The sequence below is a fragment of the Nannospalax galili genome, unplaced genomic scaffold (assembly GCF_000622305.1).
Source record: "Nannospalax galili isolate Female #2095 unplaced genomic scaffold, S.galili_v1.0 scaffold629, whole genome shotgun sequence".
NCBI lineage: Eukaryota > Metazoa > Chordata > Mammalia > Rodentia > Spalacidae > Nannospalax > Nannospalax galili.
In genome coordinates this window covers 2,885,543-2,905,366 of record NW_008360323.1, presented here as the reverse complement: position 1 = coordinate 2,905,366, position 19,824 = coordinate 2,885,543, and the positions used below count along the sequence as shown (strand labels likewise).

The window sequence follows — 19,824 nt, the reverse complement described above, 5'->3', positions numbered from 1 at the left end:
CTGCACATGTGTTGTGTCTCTTGTGTTTGAGCATTGCTCCATTTCACATATAAGAAAGCCAAGTCACCTGCACTGATATCTATGAAGGCACTGAGCCTCCTTAGAAGAAAAGGGAGAGGGACTAGGAGGGGAAATTGACTCCAAGAAAATACTCTAATTAGCACAGTCCTTCATTCCTAATACATATTCTAGAAAATTCATCAACAAAACCAAACGGAAGCAAGGAAAGCAAAACTTGGGCTCTTCCATGAGAAAGCCCTACAAGGCAAGTGTCCTTTATTTAGAGCTGTTAGAATTGAAATGATTGTGGATTTTCATGGTGGGCAGATGGGGCAAGTAGAACACAGGTAGCTAATCTCAGTTTGAGAGGTTGTGTGCAGTATCTGATCTATTATACAAAGGAATTCTCTGAATCACCTTCAACTAGAAAGTTCCCTGATATTTAAGTTTCATACTTTTTTATTTGGGACCCTGGAACCAGCCTTCTACGAAGAAATAAATCCTTACTCTTGAATACCTGTGTTCTGTAGATAGCTCAGCCCTGTGGACTTTACATGTTGGTATATAATTTGCTATTAATTACTACAGTAGCTTGAATTTTTAAAATCTATTTCTTCCTTTAAAATTGAATCTGGAGACTGAATATGAGGTGTGTGCCTGTAATCCCAGCACTCAGGCAGATAAGTGAGGATTGTGAGTTCGAGGTCAACCTGGGTTACATAGAGAAATCTAGGCCAGCTCGAGTGACATAGCAAGACCCAGTCTCAAAATAAATAACAATAACTAAATAAATCTATAAATGAGAATTTTTAGGTTAATATGAATTCTGGTATAGCACTGAAGAAGGTTGCATTAAAACAAATGTTATAATTTTTCTTATAGTAGATTTAGCTAAAAGGGTTTTATTTTTTCTCTCCCCTTTCTGTCTCTCTCTGTCTCTGTCTCTCTCTTTCTCTGTGTGTGTGTGCATGTGCATGCATGTGGTATGTGTGAAAGTGTTCTTGCATGTTAGTGCAGACATGTGCATGCCACAGCACATGTGTGGGGGTTGGAGGACAACCCTGGGTCCTTGTCTGAGACAGGGTCTCTTGGCTGTTCTTATCTGTATAGGCCAAACTCGCTGTCTGAGAATTTCTGGGCGTTCCCTAGTCTCTGCCTCCCATCTTACCTTAGGGGTACTTGGATATAGATGGGCATCACCACCACGGGCTTTATGTGGGCTCTGGGATCAGACTGTTCTTCATGCTTGCACAGCAAGCACTCTACCCACTGAGCCATCTCCTCAGCCCTAGATGAAGGGGTTTTGTCAAAGAGAAGACTTTGCCATGTCTCAATGATTACTATTGTCAAAAATATACAAATGTATCCCAATGAAAACTTCCTCATTAATAAATACTAAAATGCCAGTGATAAAATGCCAGTTGTTGAGACCCCAAATTTTCCTTTAGAACCCCTAACATTTCACTTATTTGTAGCTGCTTACCCCCTAGGGCTCTCTCCTCTTCCCTCCCTGGCAACAAAGAACTACAAAAATCATCTGCCAGAAACTAAAAAAGTCCACCTTTGTTTAATACAGGAGTTAGGCACACGAAGTTGCCTGCACTAAAAAAATTCATCCCTTAAATATGTACATTTCCCTTTGGAAGAAATCTCCATTCCAGTTTGTAATCTATTTAATGATGAATATATTCACATTGTTGTATTGCATCCTTTTTCTCTCTTGGTTTTGCAGTTATTTACATTTAATTTTAACAGTAGCTGCTATCTATTGGACGTCCCACACTACACAGGCAGCAGTTCTCAAAGCCTTACAACTAGGAGATATGTATAGATTCTAGCCCCATTTTGCAGGTCAAAGAACTAAAGCTAAAAGAAGGGATGCAATTTGCTGAAGGTCAAACAGTCATCAGTCAGATGAGAGAGCCAGGATTTTAACTCTCTGAGGTCCAGGTGTTTATCTACCATGCTGTATTACCCATAGAGCTCTAATCAATATTCATTCAGATTACACCATGTTTGTTTCTCAGGTATAAAGAGGTTATTCAGGGTGAAACTATTCTGTCCTTTGCCATTTGTTCCCGAGGCATGCTCCTTGGCTGTTTTTACATCTGATGTGATTCTCCACTGAATAACCATCATGGAGAGCCAGCCTCACTGGATCTCATGAGTTTTGGCAATGAAGAATGCACATGGAAGATCTGCTATCTGGTTTCATTTTGTTTTTTGTTTTTGGAGATAGAGTTTCATTATATAGCTCAGGTTGGCCTCAAACTCATCATCCTCCTGTCTCAGCTTGCTGAGTGCTGGATTGTAGGCCTGCATCATCATGTTCAGCTTTATCTAGGTTCTCTTTTGTCTTGTTGTTTTGGTTTTGGCTTTTTGAGACAAGTCCTTACTCTCCTGTCCAGGATGGCCTGGAACACAGAGAGCCCAGGTTGGCATCAAACTCATGGCACTATCTTCCTTCCTCAGTCTCCTAATCCTGGGATCATGGGTGAAACACCATGGTCTGCTGCCTTGTGCTTAATGTCTTTTTGTTTTTCCGTCTTTCGATTAAGTGATTGATTCTTCATGGACTTCTGAGAGCTAATTGTAGGGAAGAGATGACTTCAGTTTCATAAACTCTAGTTCTTCCAGAAATCACACTTTGGTTTGGTTGTATCATTGTGTTTTACAAACTCCTGCTGTAAATACATCAGAAAGTTCGCTGAGGTCATTTCTAATGCTGAGATCCAACATACCCTCAATTCTCTTGGTTGTCTCCTAAACTTCCTTTTTGCTTATTTGTTTTGAGTTTACAATTGCTGATGGATCTTAACGGGTCTGTTTTTACTGCTTATGGCTCTCATTAAGTGCATGCGGCCATGTTTCTTTGCTCATTACCACAGATGGTATTTGAAAACACCACTTAACTACATTGGCCTGGCTTGAGTTTCAGTTTTGAAGGTGAGAGCAGAATGTAAGCAAGTCTTCCATGACTGTCTGATTTGTGGGTTTCTATGTCACTCAAACTCATTGGGTGCAGCCCTTGTGGCACTCAAGTATGAACTGTCATCAGCCAGAAGAGTGGTTAATTTTCCCAATGCAGCCAACTGACTGAGGTTTAAAGCTTAGGAACTACTTTAAAAATTTTTTTAACTAAAAATTCTAATTTATGTGCATGTGTATGTCTGTGTGTACGTATGTGCACGTGTATGGGCAACTTCAGAGGCCAGAAGAGGGTGTCAGATTCCCTGGAGCTGGAGTTACAGGAAGTTGTAAGCGGTCCAACATGGGTGTTGGAAACTGAACTCAAGTCCTCTGCAAGTGCTCTGCAAGTGCTGGTAACCACTGAGCCCTCTCTCCAACCCCAAGTACTTTACTTTCTGAGTCAGTGCTCTCAGGACCTTGGGAATCATTTCTAGTCCCTTCTCTGCACCCTGAGTCACCAGCCCATTCCTAAAAGCCTAGCCTCTGCAGCCTCCTGAAAAAGGTTAGATAGTGCTCAGTTTCCAAGCTGACTTTGGCAAAGCATTGAACAAACTCAAAATGTACCCAAGTAGGGGTGTTCCCTTCCATATTTCCTTCTGAAATCTCCAGAAATGGGCCTGTTCTAAACTCTTGGCAGTGTTTCAGAGACGCTCTCTGAGCCATTCTCATGAGTCACACCTTATTATCAAAGTTATGGTAGCTATTAGCTAACAATTGGACCCAAGGGCAGGATTACAGAATTTTTCAGGAGCAAGTGTGAAAATCAGAAAGATGGAATTATTTTGTAGAGACAGAGGTGTCAATGTTTATACCATATTATGGAAAGTGTGCCTCGGGACAGACCGTCACATCCTTACCCTTCGCAAATGTGACCCAAATAACAGAGAAACAAGAAACCCAAAATATCACACCAACTGAACTCCTGCACATGCCTTGGGGCCCCGTGGAATTCAGAAAGGCAGGGTGCTTTCTTCCGGGTTCCAGCCAGGTGTCTGTGAGAAAGGCTGGTCTTTTGATAGGGGACTAAGGTGTCGTTCCTCTTCAAGGGCAATGACTACATCAAAAACCGCTGGGAACAGTTGATATGTGACAGTGTTTTTCAAAGAAAGGTCAAATGTCAGTGCCAAGTACGTAAAAGCATTCCATTTCTCTCAAAAAAATCTCCATCACAACTTCCCTGAATGTGCCCCAGATTTACAAAAATAATTCTCTAAGGCAATGTTAATTGCACCAGGGACCACTGTATCTGTCGTTTATCACACCGGGAATCAGTGTGTTATAAAATAATGAACAGGGCCGTCTCCTAAACTGAATCCAGAATGTATTTATTTTATTGTTTCAGACCACTGATGGCTTGAGCTGGGAACATGAATGAGGATGTATATGTTTACACATATCATCTCTTTACACTAGGAGGCTCCTCCCGATGCACAGACACATCCCGTCCTGGAGATTACAGCCTTTATCCGAAGTTTTTGCTCTAAAGGGTATCTTTAAATGTACATAGCTCCAATCTTTAGAAGAAAATTAAAGCGAATTCAAGTCTGTATTGTCTATCCCTTCTTTTCAGGTTAGCAGTTTATTTCCGCATTAATCACCCTGACAGAAGCAAGGCAACTCAATTTTCTGCTTCTGTAGGTAGGCACATCACTTTCTGTACAGCACGAGGCATGAAAAGGGCTGCAGCTAAGCTTTGGTTACTGGTGTAATTGAAATGCTATCCACACTATAGGGTGCATTAAAGTCAGATAACGGCAGTTCCTGTGGCCAATTTAAGTAGCTTGACTTCCCTGGGAAAAAAAAAATTGCCTGACAGATAAGGCAGACAAACTGGCTAATTCTCCAAGCATGTCTCTCATTGTGATCCTAGAAAAATGAGAAAAAAATGAATCACAGAACCACAAAATCAATTGACCCTCGGGTAGCTCATCAGGCAGCGAGCCTGATAAACCTAAAAGCTTTGTTAATGTCTGCCTGCCTGTGTCCCACAGATAGAGCACTTTGTAAATGAACCTGCTTTGATAAATATATTAAGGAAAGCTGTGAATAAAGCCAGAGACTTCTCATTTGTAAATACAACCTCTGCTACATGGAATTAGAATGATAAAATGGAGTTCCATGTAATTAAGTTTGTATAAGGCCTGAAATCCGTGCAAATACTTCCCCTGAATTTTGAAAGAGAACTGTCAGTTCAATTAATCTGAACATCACCCCAAGAATGTACAGAACAAAATTAAGCCGCTGATAAAACCCAGGCCAGTATTTTGATAAGTAATTCCTATACCATTTCTTGGCCACTGTGATCATTTTATTTAATCCTCTGCCCCGCCTTTCCCTCAGTTACCCTCTAAGCCATGTACAAAGGGTAGGTGGCCCATACACCACCATGCCAATGAGCTACCAAATCGCAAAGCTAAACATGGAAACCTCTTTTTTCCTACTAATAAAAAAAATTAGGGTAAATAAATTTCTAGGAGGAGATACAAAACCCCCCATATCCTTGTTGCTCCTCAAAGCCCAGACAAAAGAAGCCTTCCGCAAGTGCTGAGCATCTGTGAGGGCTGGAAAACACATGTAATAATATCCAACAGGAATGACCCAGACAGAATCTGTGATTCAAATGGAGAATTTTTAAACCATCAGAGATGAGAAAAGTGAGGCGGAAAGGAAGAGCAAGAGAGAAGAAAAAGAAAGATCTAGAAAAAGAAGAACGCTCACAAAGCCACGTGCTAGGCTGCCTCTCCCTTGGCCTAAGCACTAATTTCACACCTCAAGAAAGACATACAGAAGTTATCCAGGACTTCTTTGTTTTAGAAACAAAACCAGGAAGAAAGGAAAACAATTATTTAGAAATCTCATTCTAGCCAAGGGAGAAAAACATTGATTTTTGGGTCACTCACCAGTTGTTTACTTGGAGAATTGTCAGTCCTGTGTCTTGAGCTAACTGTTTCTTCTGCTCCTCAGAAGGGTACGGGTGCTAATGGAAAGACAAATGTTTTAGAAGATGTATCAGAAGTTAAGAAAGAGTCACTTACTTCTAAGAGTGAAACCACCATTGGTGATTTCTTTAGTCAACGACTTTCTTTTCCTCACCACATTTTTCAAAAATATAGATAACTTGCTGAGAAGTGTGGGCAGGGACAAGAATCTAGAAGCCCATGGCCAACCCCATGTTCCTGTCACATGCTGCAGAGCCGGTGATAAAAGGCCAGGTGCCTTTAAGTCACTTGATTTCTTTGATCAGTCAGGGATGGAAAGCACTTGGGGGTGGCATCTGGATTCTGGGTATCTCCATTCATGTCAGTTGTATTGAGGGAACTCGAAGTCCCATTTCCCTGGCTCCCGAGTGGGCATGTGTAGAACTCCTGCTCCATGCTGTTTTTGAGAGATGTCTCTCCACAGTGATTGTTTCCCAGTTAATCTGAGGCTAACGACAGTAAAAGTTTGGACAGTGGGAGCAATAGGAATCACAACTGTTTTAGAAGCCAGGCAAATGACTGGATTATAGCATAGTTAATGGACCTCCTTTTCACGTGGATTCCATGGTGGGATGCTGGGGGATTCTTTCATTTTCACTAAGTAGTGCTCAAAGCTAACATGGTCACATATACAGTGGGCCTTAAGTCAAAGGAGTCAGTTATATGCAAGACTTGCTATGGAAATTTTATATTTTCGGTTTCAATTTTAACTCTTTCCTTCTCATCAATCAAGGTTGATAACAATCTTCCCATGATCACCCCTTTTCGCCTACTCATCTTGAAATCCAGGATTATTGTTTTAGAGTTGCATGTTTCTTTCAAGAAGCCCTGCACTGGACTGTATATGTAATTATGAAACTTATCTGTGACATAGATCCTGGACCAAAATTCACTGGTCCTCTTCAACAGAAAAGTAAGTGCTTATCTCATATATCAAAGTTGTTCATAAACGAGAACATTGAGTTATAACTATTTCCCATCAATACCATTAAAGTGTTATCGAGGAGCTGGAGAGATGGCTCAGCAACTAAGAGCTTGTACTATTCTTGCAGGGGAATGGGTTTGGTTCTCTGCACTCAAGTTGGGTGGCTCATAACCCCTTATAACTTCAGTTCTAGGGGATCTGATGTCTCTGGGTTCTGTGGGCACCTGCACTCATGTGCACATATCTACTCCCCATAGAGACACATATGTATACACATGATTAAAAATAAAATAAATCTATAAAGCATTGTGAAGAACAGCAGCAATCCTTCCTAATCATCCTGGCATTTGTGAGAGAATGTTTTTCAATCATGTAAGATTTCGTTCTTCAGGTATTTCGTCTTCTGTAATAGCATATATTATCCAAAATGTGCACAATTGCTTATTAGAAGACCCACATGCCATCAGGTTAAATAAAATCCCCTGTATAGCAAAAGGGTTAACAAGATCTGTATTAATATAGAAGCCAGGCTTTTAATATTCTGCAAATGTTAACAAAGAAAGATGATAATGTTGAATTAATATGGGTTAAGCATAAAATGAAAATAAATTTTTCTGATTGCGAGGTGTTGACACTTTTTTGGCTAGGGCCTGAAGCCTGTTCCTGAAAGCTGTGTAATTACAGAAGGCTTTGCCCCTCCTTCCCCCTCCTGCTAGAGCCTCCCCACATTAGTAATGACCCCTTCACTGCTTCAAAAACCACTAATGGTCTTCAGCACAGGCAAGAAAAATGAACAGGGTAAATTGGAATCCACAGTCAGTAATTTGCATCCTATGAGGCTGCTTGGGCCACTCATACTCATTCCTGGCCATCAATCGCTGCCTGTCAGGTACTGCACTCTGCTTCCATGACAAATTCTCCTCCTAACACTCCGATTCGTCCAAACAATGTAATTGTCCTCTAGTCTCCTTTTGGTAATGGAGATAATGAATGACTACACAAACAAGAAGGATTGCTCATCACAGACGCAGAGGTGCCTTCAAACTGGAAAAGGCCTAGAGTACAAATTTTAATTGACTGAAAACACTGGTTGGGGAACAAATGACATTAAAAAAAAAAAAAACTTTTTTATCAAGGTATTTCCTATCCAAATTCAAGGAAGTAGTTCCCTTTTGAGTTTCTGCCCCTCTACAATTTTTTGGGTTTATAGGTTGTCAGTCCAGGGGGAAAAATTCTGCAAAAAGCAAAAATCAAAAGGAAAATAAGGAGATATCCCACCAAACATATAGAACTGCACTGGTAATGTGACTCTGTGCACTGCCTCCTTAGGCAGCACCTGTGATGCCCTCCCACCCCGACACAATGTGTATGTATGTGTGTGTGTGTGTGTGTGTGTGTGTGTGTGTGTGTGTGTATGTCTGTGTGTCTGTATATGTTCATTGTTGCTTACTGCATTTACCTAATAAATTTTTTGGTTCACAATTAATACAGTTATACAATATTGAACTCAGTATAAACCCTGTAAGACATAAAATTGAATGAGTTTTTAACCTTTAAAAAAGATCTCCATTTCAGTATGTAAGAAACATACTGTTTCTTACAGAAAGATTCATTGCTTTGGCTAATGACACCTAGATGTTGGCGCATGCGTCTCTAATCTGTATGTATCTGATTATTACTAGTCGTGGTCGGTTGCACTAGAATCCTTGGCACTTGTGTATGGATATAAAGTCATCGGGTAGATTGTGTGTGTGTGTGTGTGTGTGTGTGTGTGTGTGTATGTCTGTGTGTCTGTATATGTTCATTGTTGCTTACTGCATTTACCTAAGAAAGTTCTGACAAAGTGTGGGTTATGGGTGTATGTATGTGTGTGTATGACACAGACAAATAGACATGTGGGGGGCAGATTAGATGAAAAAATTGTTTAGTGGAAGCAGAAAGTAAGTGTTACTAGAGAACCAATTCCTTCTAGTTTGATCGTAAATTCTGATTGGATAACAAGAATGCTTTCCAGTGTTTTATTAGAAATGCAGTCAGATGACTGCAAAATTATATAAACAGTGCATTTCATCTTGGGAATCCCTATGTGATACTTTCATATTTCATAAGCAGTTACAAGTTCTAGCCACAATCATTAAAAAAAATTGGTACCTTACCAAAATTCACCTTGCACAGATGGCTTTTTTTTAATTAATAGGGAACACCTAGTAAGTTTTAATGTATTTAAATACCATTCTGTGGGTTTTGCACATTCCAGATTCCATAGCCCTGTATGCATAGGGTGGACTGTTTATCTCTCTGTACTCTGGCAGTCAGCCATGAGATTTCTAAAATTAAAAGAGCGATGGGAAACAATCAGCTTTCAGAGCAATTGGAACCATGACAATGTGTTTTGGATTAATTTACAAATATATGTATATATTTAAGGCCAAACTGTGGAACTGGGAGATTTCTACTATGTGGTGTATTGTATGCATTCTTCTGCTTTATTAGACTAGACATCGTACTGAAATAATAAACATGGGAAGCCTTCGCTCCTTCTTTGATGAACACTACTAAATGTCTCACTGGCTCAAATTTAAAATAAACTTCAGTATGTTTGCACTTGAAAACTGCAAGTAGACCACAAGCAGTAATTTGTTGTCAGTTTCCATATTCTTGGACTAAAGCAGTAGTTTAGTCTGTTCGCTGTTGGGGGCCGACTCATGTGGGAGCAGTGACCTTAAGGTGGCCGGACTCTCTCATAAGAGTACACATTATAACGCAGTAGCAGTGATGATGATTTCCTTCATCAGAGCAGCAAAAGTTAAGGTCTTTCACATCTCAAAATAATTCCAAGTCCACTGGTGGCTGGAAGCATTATCACAAAGACCTTCTTGTGGTATCAGCTAACAAATGTTCAAAAAATTAACAAGACATGGATGGCGCATGAGTCAGTAGAGAAAGAAAATGTTCTTTAATTGCCTTTCTTGTAAATATTTGCTTGCAAGTAAGATATCTTTATTCAGGATACTACAGACCCCCTCGTCCCCTTCATCTTCCTTTCTCCTCTCCCTCCTCCTCCTCTGCCTCCTTTTCCTTCTCCCCCTTCTCCTCTTCCTCTCTCCTTTACCTCCTCTCCCTCTCCCTCTATTGCCCCCTCTTCCTCTTCCTCCAACTCGTCCTCTTCATCTTTCCCCCCTTCTATTTAGGGCTAGATTATTTATCAAATACATGGAAGCAAATATATAATGCCCACATCTGTAGGGCAGTTGAGTATATGTTCAAGCCCTCTCCAATAATGTCCATACTACAACTAATTTATCATGAGCTTTTTTTCTGTGTTGCCTTGATTTATGCTGATGTTTTAAAATTGTAAGTGATACTTCAAGTCACCCCACGAACTAGAAGTGAACAATGAATTAAAAGGGAATTATTTGAAAGATTCAAACATTGTAAGTAACCTAAATGTCTGTCAACCGAATTGTAGTTGGATGAAATGGGATTTTCTTGCAGAAAGGTAGTGCTCGTATACTGTTAGGTGAAGAAGAGAGTAGAACAATAAATATTAACCATTTGAGGTTAAATAAAAATAAATTAAGTGAAACAGATACAAATATGTGCTTGTAGTACAAGAAAAGTATCTGGAGAAATATAGTTGTGTAAGGTCTAGAGATGAAGACTTCTCCTGTATTGTCCATAATTCAAACAATATTAATTACTATATGAAAATTTAAAATTGTAATTTATTATAATCATAGCTAATTTGTATACTCTACATTTAAAAAGAAACACAGTCTTTTAATTTTTTGTTTTCTTGCCTTTGCAACAGGGTCTCATGTATCCCAAGCTGGTATCAACTCACTATGTAGCTGAGGATGGCCCTGAACTTCTGATCCTCCTGTCTTTATGTCCTTAATGCTGAGATTATCAGGGTGTGATACAATGTTCAGCTTTATGTAGCACTTCTGTGTATTAAGCAAGCAATCTACCTACCATGCCATATCTGCAGTGCTCACTTAATTTTTTTGTGTTTCTTCCCATATTTTTGCCTGCTATCAATATCAAAATAATGCCAACCTCAAAAAGTAAGTTTAGAAGTTTTCCTGTTTTTCAATTCATTGAAAGAATTTGCAAAGAATTGTTTTTTTTTAAATTTTTTTATGTTTTTCATACAGAACAGCTCAAACAATCCTAGTCATCTTTATAACCCTGTCCCCACTGGCACCCTCCCATAGCCAGCTCCCCCACCCCCACTGAAGCCCATAAACTCTGTCATCCCTGTAAGGCCCACTGGGTTGTTAGTATCCCCAGCTGTTCCCCAGTGCAAGTCCATTCACTAAGTCTAGTCAGCCTATCTAGAGTCCCTTGTTTTTGGAAGATCAGCTTTTCTTCATCTAGCAGCAAACAGTTGCCAGCATTCCTTCAAATGAGATTGAGGTCTGCTGTTCATTTTCCCAGTTCTATGCTGCAACTCAATTAGGTATGCTTTTATACTGAGGTAACTCCAATCAACTAAAAAATAATATCTACCTATGTATCTATATATGTATGTATCTATGTATGTATGTATGTATGTATGTATGTATCTATATCTATCTATCATCCATCCATCATCCATCATCTATCTATCTACTATCTATCTATCTATCTATCTATCTATCTATCTATCTATCTATCTATCTATCTATCTATCTATCTATCTATCTATCTATCTATCTATCTATCTATCTATCTATCTATCTATCTATCTATCTATCTATCTATCTATCTATCTATCTATCTATCTATCTATCTATCTATCTATCTATCTACCTACCTACCTACCTATCCATCCATCCATCCATCCATCCATCCATCTATCTATCTATCTATCTATCTATCTATCTATCTATCTATCTATCATCTATCTATGTGGATATGTGTGTGTAAGCGGGTGTCTATGCCTGTGCATACCAGTGTGTGTGGAGGTAAAAGGACAATTTAAAGAAGTCAGTTCTGATTTTCTCTCAGCTCATTGGTCCAGGCTTGGGGCTCCATTCATGAGGGACACATGGCAGTGGAATTGGTGGCTGCGTTCGTGGGTGTTTGCTATTTTACCCCTCCATCCCCAAACTCTTCTCAGCGGACTGACAGGAAAGCCAGTGATGGTGAAACTAAAGTGGGGTATGGAGTACAAGGGCAACCTGATGTCTGTAGACGGCTACATGAACACGCAGCTTGCAAATACAGAAGAATACACAGATGGGGCATTGCCTGGACATCTGGGTGAAGTTCTAATAAGGTGTAATAATGCCCTTTATATTAGAGGAGTTGAAGAAGAAGGATGGAGGAATGAGAGAATAGCGTGTTTTCGGGGTGATTTTTTTTAAGATATATGTATTTCTACACAATAAAAATTTGTTTTGTTTTCAAAAAAGAAAAAAAAAGAAGTCAGCTCTCTCTTCACTGTGCTTGTGGCTCCTGGGGTTGGACCTCATACCATCAGGATCGATGGAAAGCACCTTTACCCACAGAGTTATCTTGCTGGGCCCCAACTAATACTTTTTGAAGCCTAATATATCCAAGATCGGTCTCAATCTTAGGTTACTGCTCTACCCCAGAGTTTCCATAAGATTTGCTAGATGTGTTCTGTAGAGACTGAACAGTGCACAGTTTGTTAAATTACTTATGTGCTGATATAATATAACCATCCAGAAAGATGGTCAAGCAACTTGTTGAGCAGGATGTTACAAGGAATAAATTCCTAGAAATTTATTCCATGAATAGAATATATATTTCTACCAGTTTTAAAGATGAATCATGAAACAACAAGGGAGATATTTCAAAGCTACCCAATTCTTGAATTTTTGAGAAATAATCTCTTTCCCACTAAATTCCCATAGAAATTTGCTAGAGATTTATAATTTTTATGTTTTCACTGTCATATCTTATCTACATCTCTAAGTATAACTTCCTAAAGGCAAAGCTTTGTGAGTTAACTTTTCTATTTCTCCTGTACTCTTATTGCTTCTAAATATGAATGAAAAAGAGAAAAAAATAGTCCTAGGTTTCCTTTTTTGTCAGTAGCTCCACCACCTTAAATAAGACTGAACCTGAGATATAATAGAAAGAGGTCAGCAGAGTGGTACAGAGAAATCAAATATCTAAGCGATCATAATAACAGGGTTTATGAGGATTGCTTCTGAATCTTTCCTCCCTTTCCAGAATCAACTTCAACACCAGACAAACTGACAGAGCAAAATCACAGCATTTATTTTTCATTGACTTTTCAAAAACAGTCACTGATTTTTGAGCTCACACAGCTAGGCAAGGCATCCTCACCAGCTTGCCTAACCTCTGACATACAGGTTATGATAACAGTTGTGTAGACTAGTCTGAAGAAACTTGAAGGCCACTTTTACTAAAAGACTGATTCCTCATTTGAGCCCACAAGTGACTAATCTGGGATAGAAGTCTTGGCATCGCTGTCCTTATGCTATGTTTGCCCTCTTCGCTGCTTTGACCTCTGAATCACACTCTCCTGAGCTCTGCGAGTAGTCATTTGAGAACATTTGATGCAGGGTTAACTTCACCTGTTTGCTGATTGGAGCTGGCACATATTTCTTCTACCCTGCCCCTGGCTTTCTCCACAAACAGGCACCTGCAGTCAAGAGCCTTGTCAGAAGGCCTAGGCTGAACTACGTGGCCAGGACATTTATATAAGATGATGACCCCAGATGTAATTCAGCAGCTCCTGAGTGAAGCTGACTGCTGCTGGCTCACCAAGTACAAGGCCAGCATGTTTGTGCACAGGAAGAACATTTTTGAAACTCTGCCTGTGACTAATTGACAATTACGGAAGTCCAGCCCATCCCAGAAAATCAATAAAAGCCTCTGCTCTTCTTGCCAATCCAGCAACCTGGTCATCTCATCACATCTCTCCTTTTTCTATTTTCCCTCCCTCCCTCCCTCCCCCCCTCCCTTCCTTCCTTCCATTCCTTTCTTCAATCAATCTCACTCTAACATGGTCCAGGCTGCCAGGCTGGCCTGGAACTCACTTTATAGCCTAAGCTGGCCTCAAACTCATCACAATCTCCTGCCTGTGATTATAAGCCACCATTGCAGGTGCTAGTCACCTCTTTGATCACTGCTGGCTTCCTTCTGCCTACAAGTTGAAGTTCCAGTAATGGAGCCCTGACTGTCTTCCTCATAATAAATGGCTCAGTCTTGTTTCTACTGTTTCCCCACCATGAGATCCTGCCACCTCCTACCATCTTGGCGTTTAGCATAGGACTTTTCCATTCTACCATTAACATTTCCCCTTTCTTTTGGTAATAAGGCCTTAATTTTACGTTGGGGATGTGCTCACCTTAGCTAATCATGATGTCTGCATTGAAGACACCCAAGTTAGATTAAGAGAGTCCAACATGAGGCTGCCAAAAGGTTCTCTTTTCACTTTAGTTACTGAGTGGCAGAATGTGTGCTTGGTGTGGGGATGGCTGTCGTTGCCATCAAATGGAGGAGAAAACCTGCCACACTAAAGCAGAACCAGTCATACAGAAAATAGATTCCTGTATCATTTCACACCTGGATACAATGTTCCTTAAAACTAGCCATCCTTTACTTTCCAGTCACTTGGGTCAATAAGCTAGTCCTGACGGATACATGTAGCTCAATTTAGATTAACTGCAACTCTTAGTTTGTTCTCTTTCTCCCTCAAGATAAAAATGATAATTTATAGCCGGGCAAGGTGGTGCACACCTTTAATGCCAGCACTCAGGAGGCAGAGGCAGATGGATCTATGCGAGTTCAAGGCCAGCCTGATCTACTTAGCAAGTTCTAGGTCAGCTGAGGCTACAGGGAGACCTTGTCCCAAAAAAGATCAAAAAGAAAAAAAAGAAAATTTATTTCATTTATTTGTTTTGAGGAGGAAGATAAAGAGGCAGAAGTGGGGGATGAAGGAAAGGAACAGGAGAGGAAAGAAACACATCATTTGCCTTTGGTTTTCATATTCAGTTCAAATGAGTAAAGCATAGCAAAAATAGGACAACTCAGGGTTTTAAAAAGTTTATCGAAGTTGTGATAGAAGACTGAACGTCCAATGAATAAGCAGTTGGTAAAATGTTGCATCTAAATCAGAAAAGCAAAATATGAGCTCAACTCTTGATGCTGTTTCCTTAAAATGACCACGGAAAGTATCAGCTTGTTTCTTTTGTGGTGTTGGAATTCTTAAGGGAGATGAATCTAAATTTGCTAACCAAAATACCTGAGAAACAAATTAACTGCAAAAACCTTATAGTAACCAGAGGCTGTGATAATACCAAACAACATGAAAACTACTGCGATCATCTGGCTAACAGGGATGTTTGGTTAGAGTAAAATTCCTTTACGTGGCTCCAAAGGGAAAGTATTTCACATGGTGTGTGATTCTCACGTTCTGGTCCTTTCCACATCTCTGGCACTCCCAACCTTTCTAGTACATCACCTTAGCAGTCAAGTACAAACAGGGGGAAACCCTCCAGAGCAGAAGTAATCCCTTCCCCAGAAAACCAGTCTTCCTCTCCTCTTGCACTTTACTCCCTCCTCATCTTCTTTGTATACACGGGTATGTGGGTTACACCTCTCACTGACCTGAAAATCATCTGAGGGTAGAGTTTATTCCCTATTTGACCTTGAACTTTCTATAGCACTTAGTACAGTGCTTCCTATAGAGTAAATCTTCAATACACACTTATTATCAAATGCATTACTTCTGAAACCAGGAGTTAGTCGGTAGAAAGGACTGTCTGTGCCATATGTACAATGCACAAATTCCCAAATAAATATGGAAAAATTCAGATAGCAATTTAACTGCTTTAACAATACAATATTTAGATATTTGACAACATCTACCAAGTTTTGCCATTCAGAAAAGTTTGAGAGATTTTAATAATAATCAGATGCTAAAAGATTAATGTTTCGTTGACACTTGGAGCCACAGTGGAAAGTACTCCTTAAAAAGAACAAAAAGAAGGGCTGGAGAGATGGCTCAGTGGTTAAGAGCACTGACTGCTCTTGCAGAGGACCCAGGTTCAATTCCCAGCACCTACATGGTGGTTAGGAACCATCCTTAACTCCAGTTCCAGAGGAATCTGAAGCCCTCTTCTGACCTCCACAGCCTTGCATGACACGGGTGCACTCACATACATGCAGGCATACACTCGTACACACATTAAAAAGGACAAACAGGGCTGGAGAGATGGCTCAGAGGTTAAGAGCACTGACTGCTCTTGCAGAGGACCTGGGTTCAATTCCCAGCACACACATGGCAGCTACGAAGCATCCTTAATGCCAGTTCCAGGGGAATCCAAAGCCCTCTTCTGACCTCCGCAGCATTGCACAACACGGATGCACTCACATACATGTAGGCAATACACTCATACACATAAAATAAAGATAATAAATAAATTTTTTTAAATTAAAAAAAAAGAACAAAAGAGCCAGTATGGTGGTCCATTGCCTGTAATCCCATCATGAGAGAGGCTGAGGCAGGGTGTTTCAAGGTTGAAGCCAGCCTGGGTTGAGAGATCCCATCTCCAACCCCTTTTACACATGTTAAAATAAATAAATAAATAAATAAATAAATAAATAAATAAATAAATAAATGAAAAAAGTGGGGTCTGGGGATGAAGCTCAGTGCTGCCATGACATCTAGGTTGGGTCACCAGCGCTGCAAAAAAATAAGAAAACAAGAAGAGCAGAGAGAATTGGGGCTCATGGTACAGCCCTGTAGTCCCAGACACTTAGGAGACTAAGGCAGGAGGATTTCAGGGTCAAGGCCAACCTGGGCAAATCAGTGAGACCCTGTCTCAAAATAAAGAGTTAAACCAGGATATATTCAGTGGGTAGAGCACTTGCTGAGCATGCGTGATGCTCTAGGTTCAGTCCTTAATACCAACAAGGACAAAAAGAAAAGCTCACTTTTGTCTATAAGGTAAGGGTATGGGCCTAACGTAGAATCACACACAGATCTATTATTATCAATGTATTGATAAAGAGAATAAGCTACTAAGGTTAAGATGAAAGGAGTAAGTGTCTGGGACCAAAGAGAAACACTTGTCAGAGTTTTCAAATGAGACACTCTGTGATGGGATCGTGACAGCATAGGCAGAACTTACACAGTAGGAGAGGAGAGATTGTACAATGGTTAGAAACTACCAATAGTCACTTTAAACTCCAAAAAGGCATCCAAAAATGTATTAGAAAACCATTTTAGAAACCATTTGCAGATAAGATTCAGATTTTAAACACAGCGAAAATAATTATTTTCCTATTGACTGAGACTTAAAAGCTGAGTAGAGTTCTATTTTGAAAATAATGGAAATATATTCGTAGGGCTAGAGAAAGATAATTTTTATTTAACATTTGTTAGGATGCTCCCATGAGCTGCTTGGCCATGCATGTTATGCTGACTCTGTGGCTAATGGGCAATCTTACTAAATGAGCCAAAAGCCACAAATAAGGCCTTGACTCATTTAACAATCATTTCACATTTCCACACTATGACCAAATTAATATTTTATGGGGCCACACTGTTCCACAGCCAGACCACTTTTCCAAAAAATTGAATTTTGTGCTTATTTATTTTATGGATCATTTGTTGAAATAGATTTCAAAACAGGTTTAGGCTATTTAGATTTTTCAGTGAACTGCAAACGAAAAACTCACATGCTCACAACTGGAAAGGACATCAGAGGCTAACCAACTCAAGCTTCTCATTTTATGCCTAATGAAACCGAGGCTGAAGAGGCAAAATGAATTGCCCAGTTACTTGCCCAGTTGGCATCTTCCTCTTTGAAGATGTCCCTGATATTCCCAGAAAGAAAAAAATTCACATTACAGAACCTCAAAGAACACCCCCTATAGAACACTATAGAACACCTAGAACACCTTATTTATACTTTGGAATTACAAATACGCATGTCCAGATTCCATTGTGTTAGTTACTTAATAGTACCTGCATCCTCCCTGGGCATTCCCTATTTGCCATGCTTTCCTGCAAATGTATGCATACTTGCTCTAATGTTAGGCTCTTTGCTCTTTGAAAGCAGAGGCTAGCTAGACACATTTTACTTCCAAAATTCAGGTCACTGCCTGGCCCGTTGATGTATCCAATACATGAGTGTTGAAGTAATTAAGGTGAAAATATGACCACATGATTTCTTTGCAAGCTAAAAGTACTGATTTTGGAGTTAGGGAAAAGGAAATTGGTTACGGTGAAGAGCTAGAGAGAAAATGAGAAGAGGGAGTGATAGGAGGGGACACTCAAGGAAGAAGAGAGCACCGACTGCAAACCTATACCTGAGATGGTGAAGATCAGCTCTTTTTACCAGAGGAAAACTTTACATGGGCAGAAGACCGGATGGCACTGGCAGACTTGGATCACAGTATGAAGCTGGGGAACTACATGCATGGAATTTTTCATTAACATTTGATTTCTTTTGTTAAATAAGCTCGGGTTTTTTTTTTTTTTTTTTAAAGAAGCAATGGTCTGAAGTACACAACAGAGAGCTATATAATGTCTAGACAATTGAGATACTGATATCTAATTATATGACAACCACCCTACTTAACAAGGCCAGAAGCATTGCTCTATGAACTGAGTTAGCAGGAAGTGAGGATTGTCGATTAGCCCATGATAATAGTCCTTTAATAACTTAAAAAAGTCTGGCTGGGAGAAATGTGGAATAACTATCAAGGAATCATTAGGCAACACTAAAAACTATAAAAAAACAATCCAAGTGTGCTTATTCCAATTTTATTTGCATGAACTCTATAATGATTAATTTAATTTGATTTGCCATAAAAATGCAATGTGGAGTAAATCGTCTGACAAGGAAAAGCTAACACGGATTTGAAGAGGAAGTATTTGTTTAAAGACATGGAGTTATCTTTTCTCAAAAAGGTTATTATCTGTCGAGTAAGCACTAGGACTGTTTGGGTATTATCTTCTTTGCTCATCATAGAGCACAGGATAAGAAAATGGGGTGAAGGATAAGCTAAGAGTAATAAAAGAAGAAGGAAGTGGATGCAAAAGCAGGCTTCTTCAGATGGGCAGTTGCATGAAAAGGGTAATCTCAATGGCGAGCAACCATTTCTTACATTGTACTCTGAAGAAAATTCCAATCAGAGGAGCTTTAATGACACATGGTTTCTTAGTAAGAGTTCATGATTTTCTTCAAAAGTTCACCATGGGTTGGAGAGCTGGTGCTGCCGTTAGAGGCTCAGGCTCACAACCAAAGGTTCACCAAATTAAAAATTCATATAAGATACCAGCATTTAGAAACTAAGTTCAAAGATTCCAAATTCCTTTTTTTTCTAACATATAGAGAACTGCTTTCTACATACAAATCTAGGTTGGCTATAGCTTTATACTTAGAAGAATCCTTTAAAAAAGGTAAGTTTTAAATACATTTGGCTTTTCCTTGTTGAACTCTAAGTCTGTATTTTTAATATGTTTTGAAATATATATTTGTTTTAGGAATATTTAAGAAACACCATTAACAATCTATCTCCAAAATTCAAGAAAGTAAGACAAAGGTATCATCCAGTGTTTGCCGTAGTTGTGCATTCACTAATAAATAAAGCCACCAACTGATACCATTTAAAAAAGTCTTAACTGGGCCATCAAAAGTTCAGTTAGCAGTATTTATTTTGGAATTCCTCAGGGTTTTATCTTATCAATTTTCTTTTCCTTCCCTTTTTTAGAGCAGCCTGAGTAGTGAAAGTTAACTAGTTCAAGACAAAGACCAAGCTAGGTACTGCTACAGCATTTATCTTTGGTACCTAATGGGCTCAATTAGTACTTTACCTAAGCAATAGAGCACACGGACCATTTAAATATATAATATTGCCGAACAGAAGAATGAAAATCACTTTGTGAGTTTCTGACTTGTATGCAGACACTATCGATTAATCACTAAACAGTGCAACTTAAAAATTTCTTTTCTT

General features: G+C 39.4%; 1 protein-coding gene across 15 annotated transcripts in view; it reads right to left on the bottom strand.

The window, feature by feature from the left end:
• Meis2 (Meis homeobox 2) overlaps nt 1-19,824 on the bottom strand; it is a 226,222-nt gene that overhangs the window by 56,334 nt on the left and 150,064 nt on the right. For all 15 annotated transcript variants that reach the window (XM_008825299.3, XM_008825308.3, XM_008825303.3 and 12 more), the window contains one exon: nt 5,871-5,947. In XM_008825299.3, the coding sequence (XP_008823521.1) occupies nt 5,871-5,947 (77 nt within the window). The remainder of the gene's footprint in view (nt 1-5,870; nt 5,948-19,824) is intronic.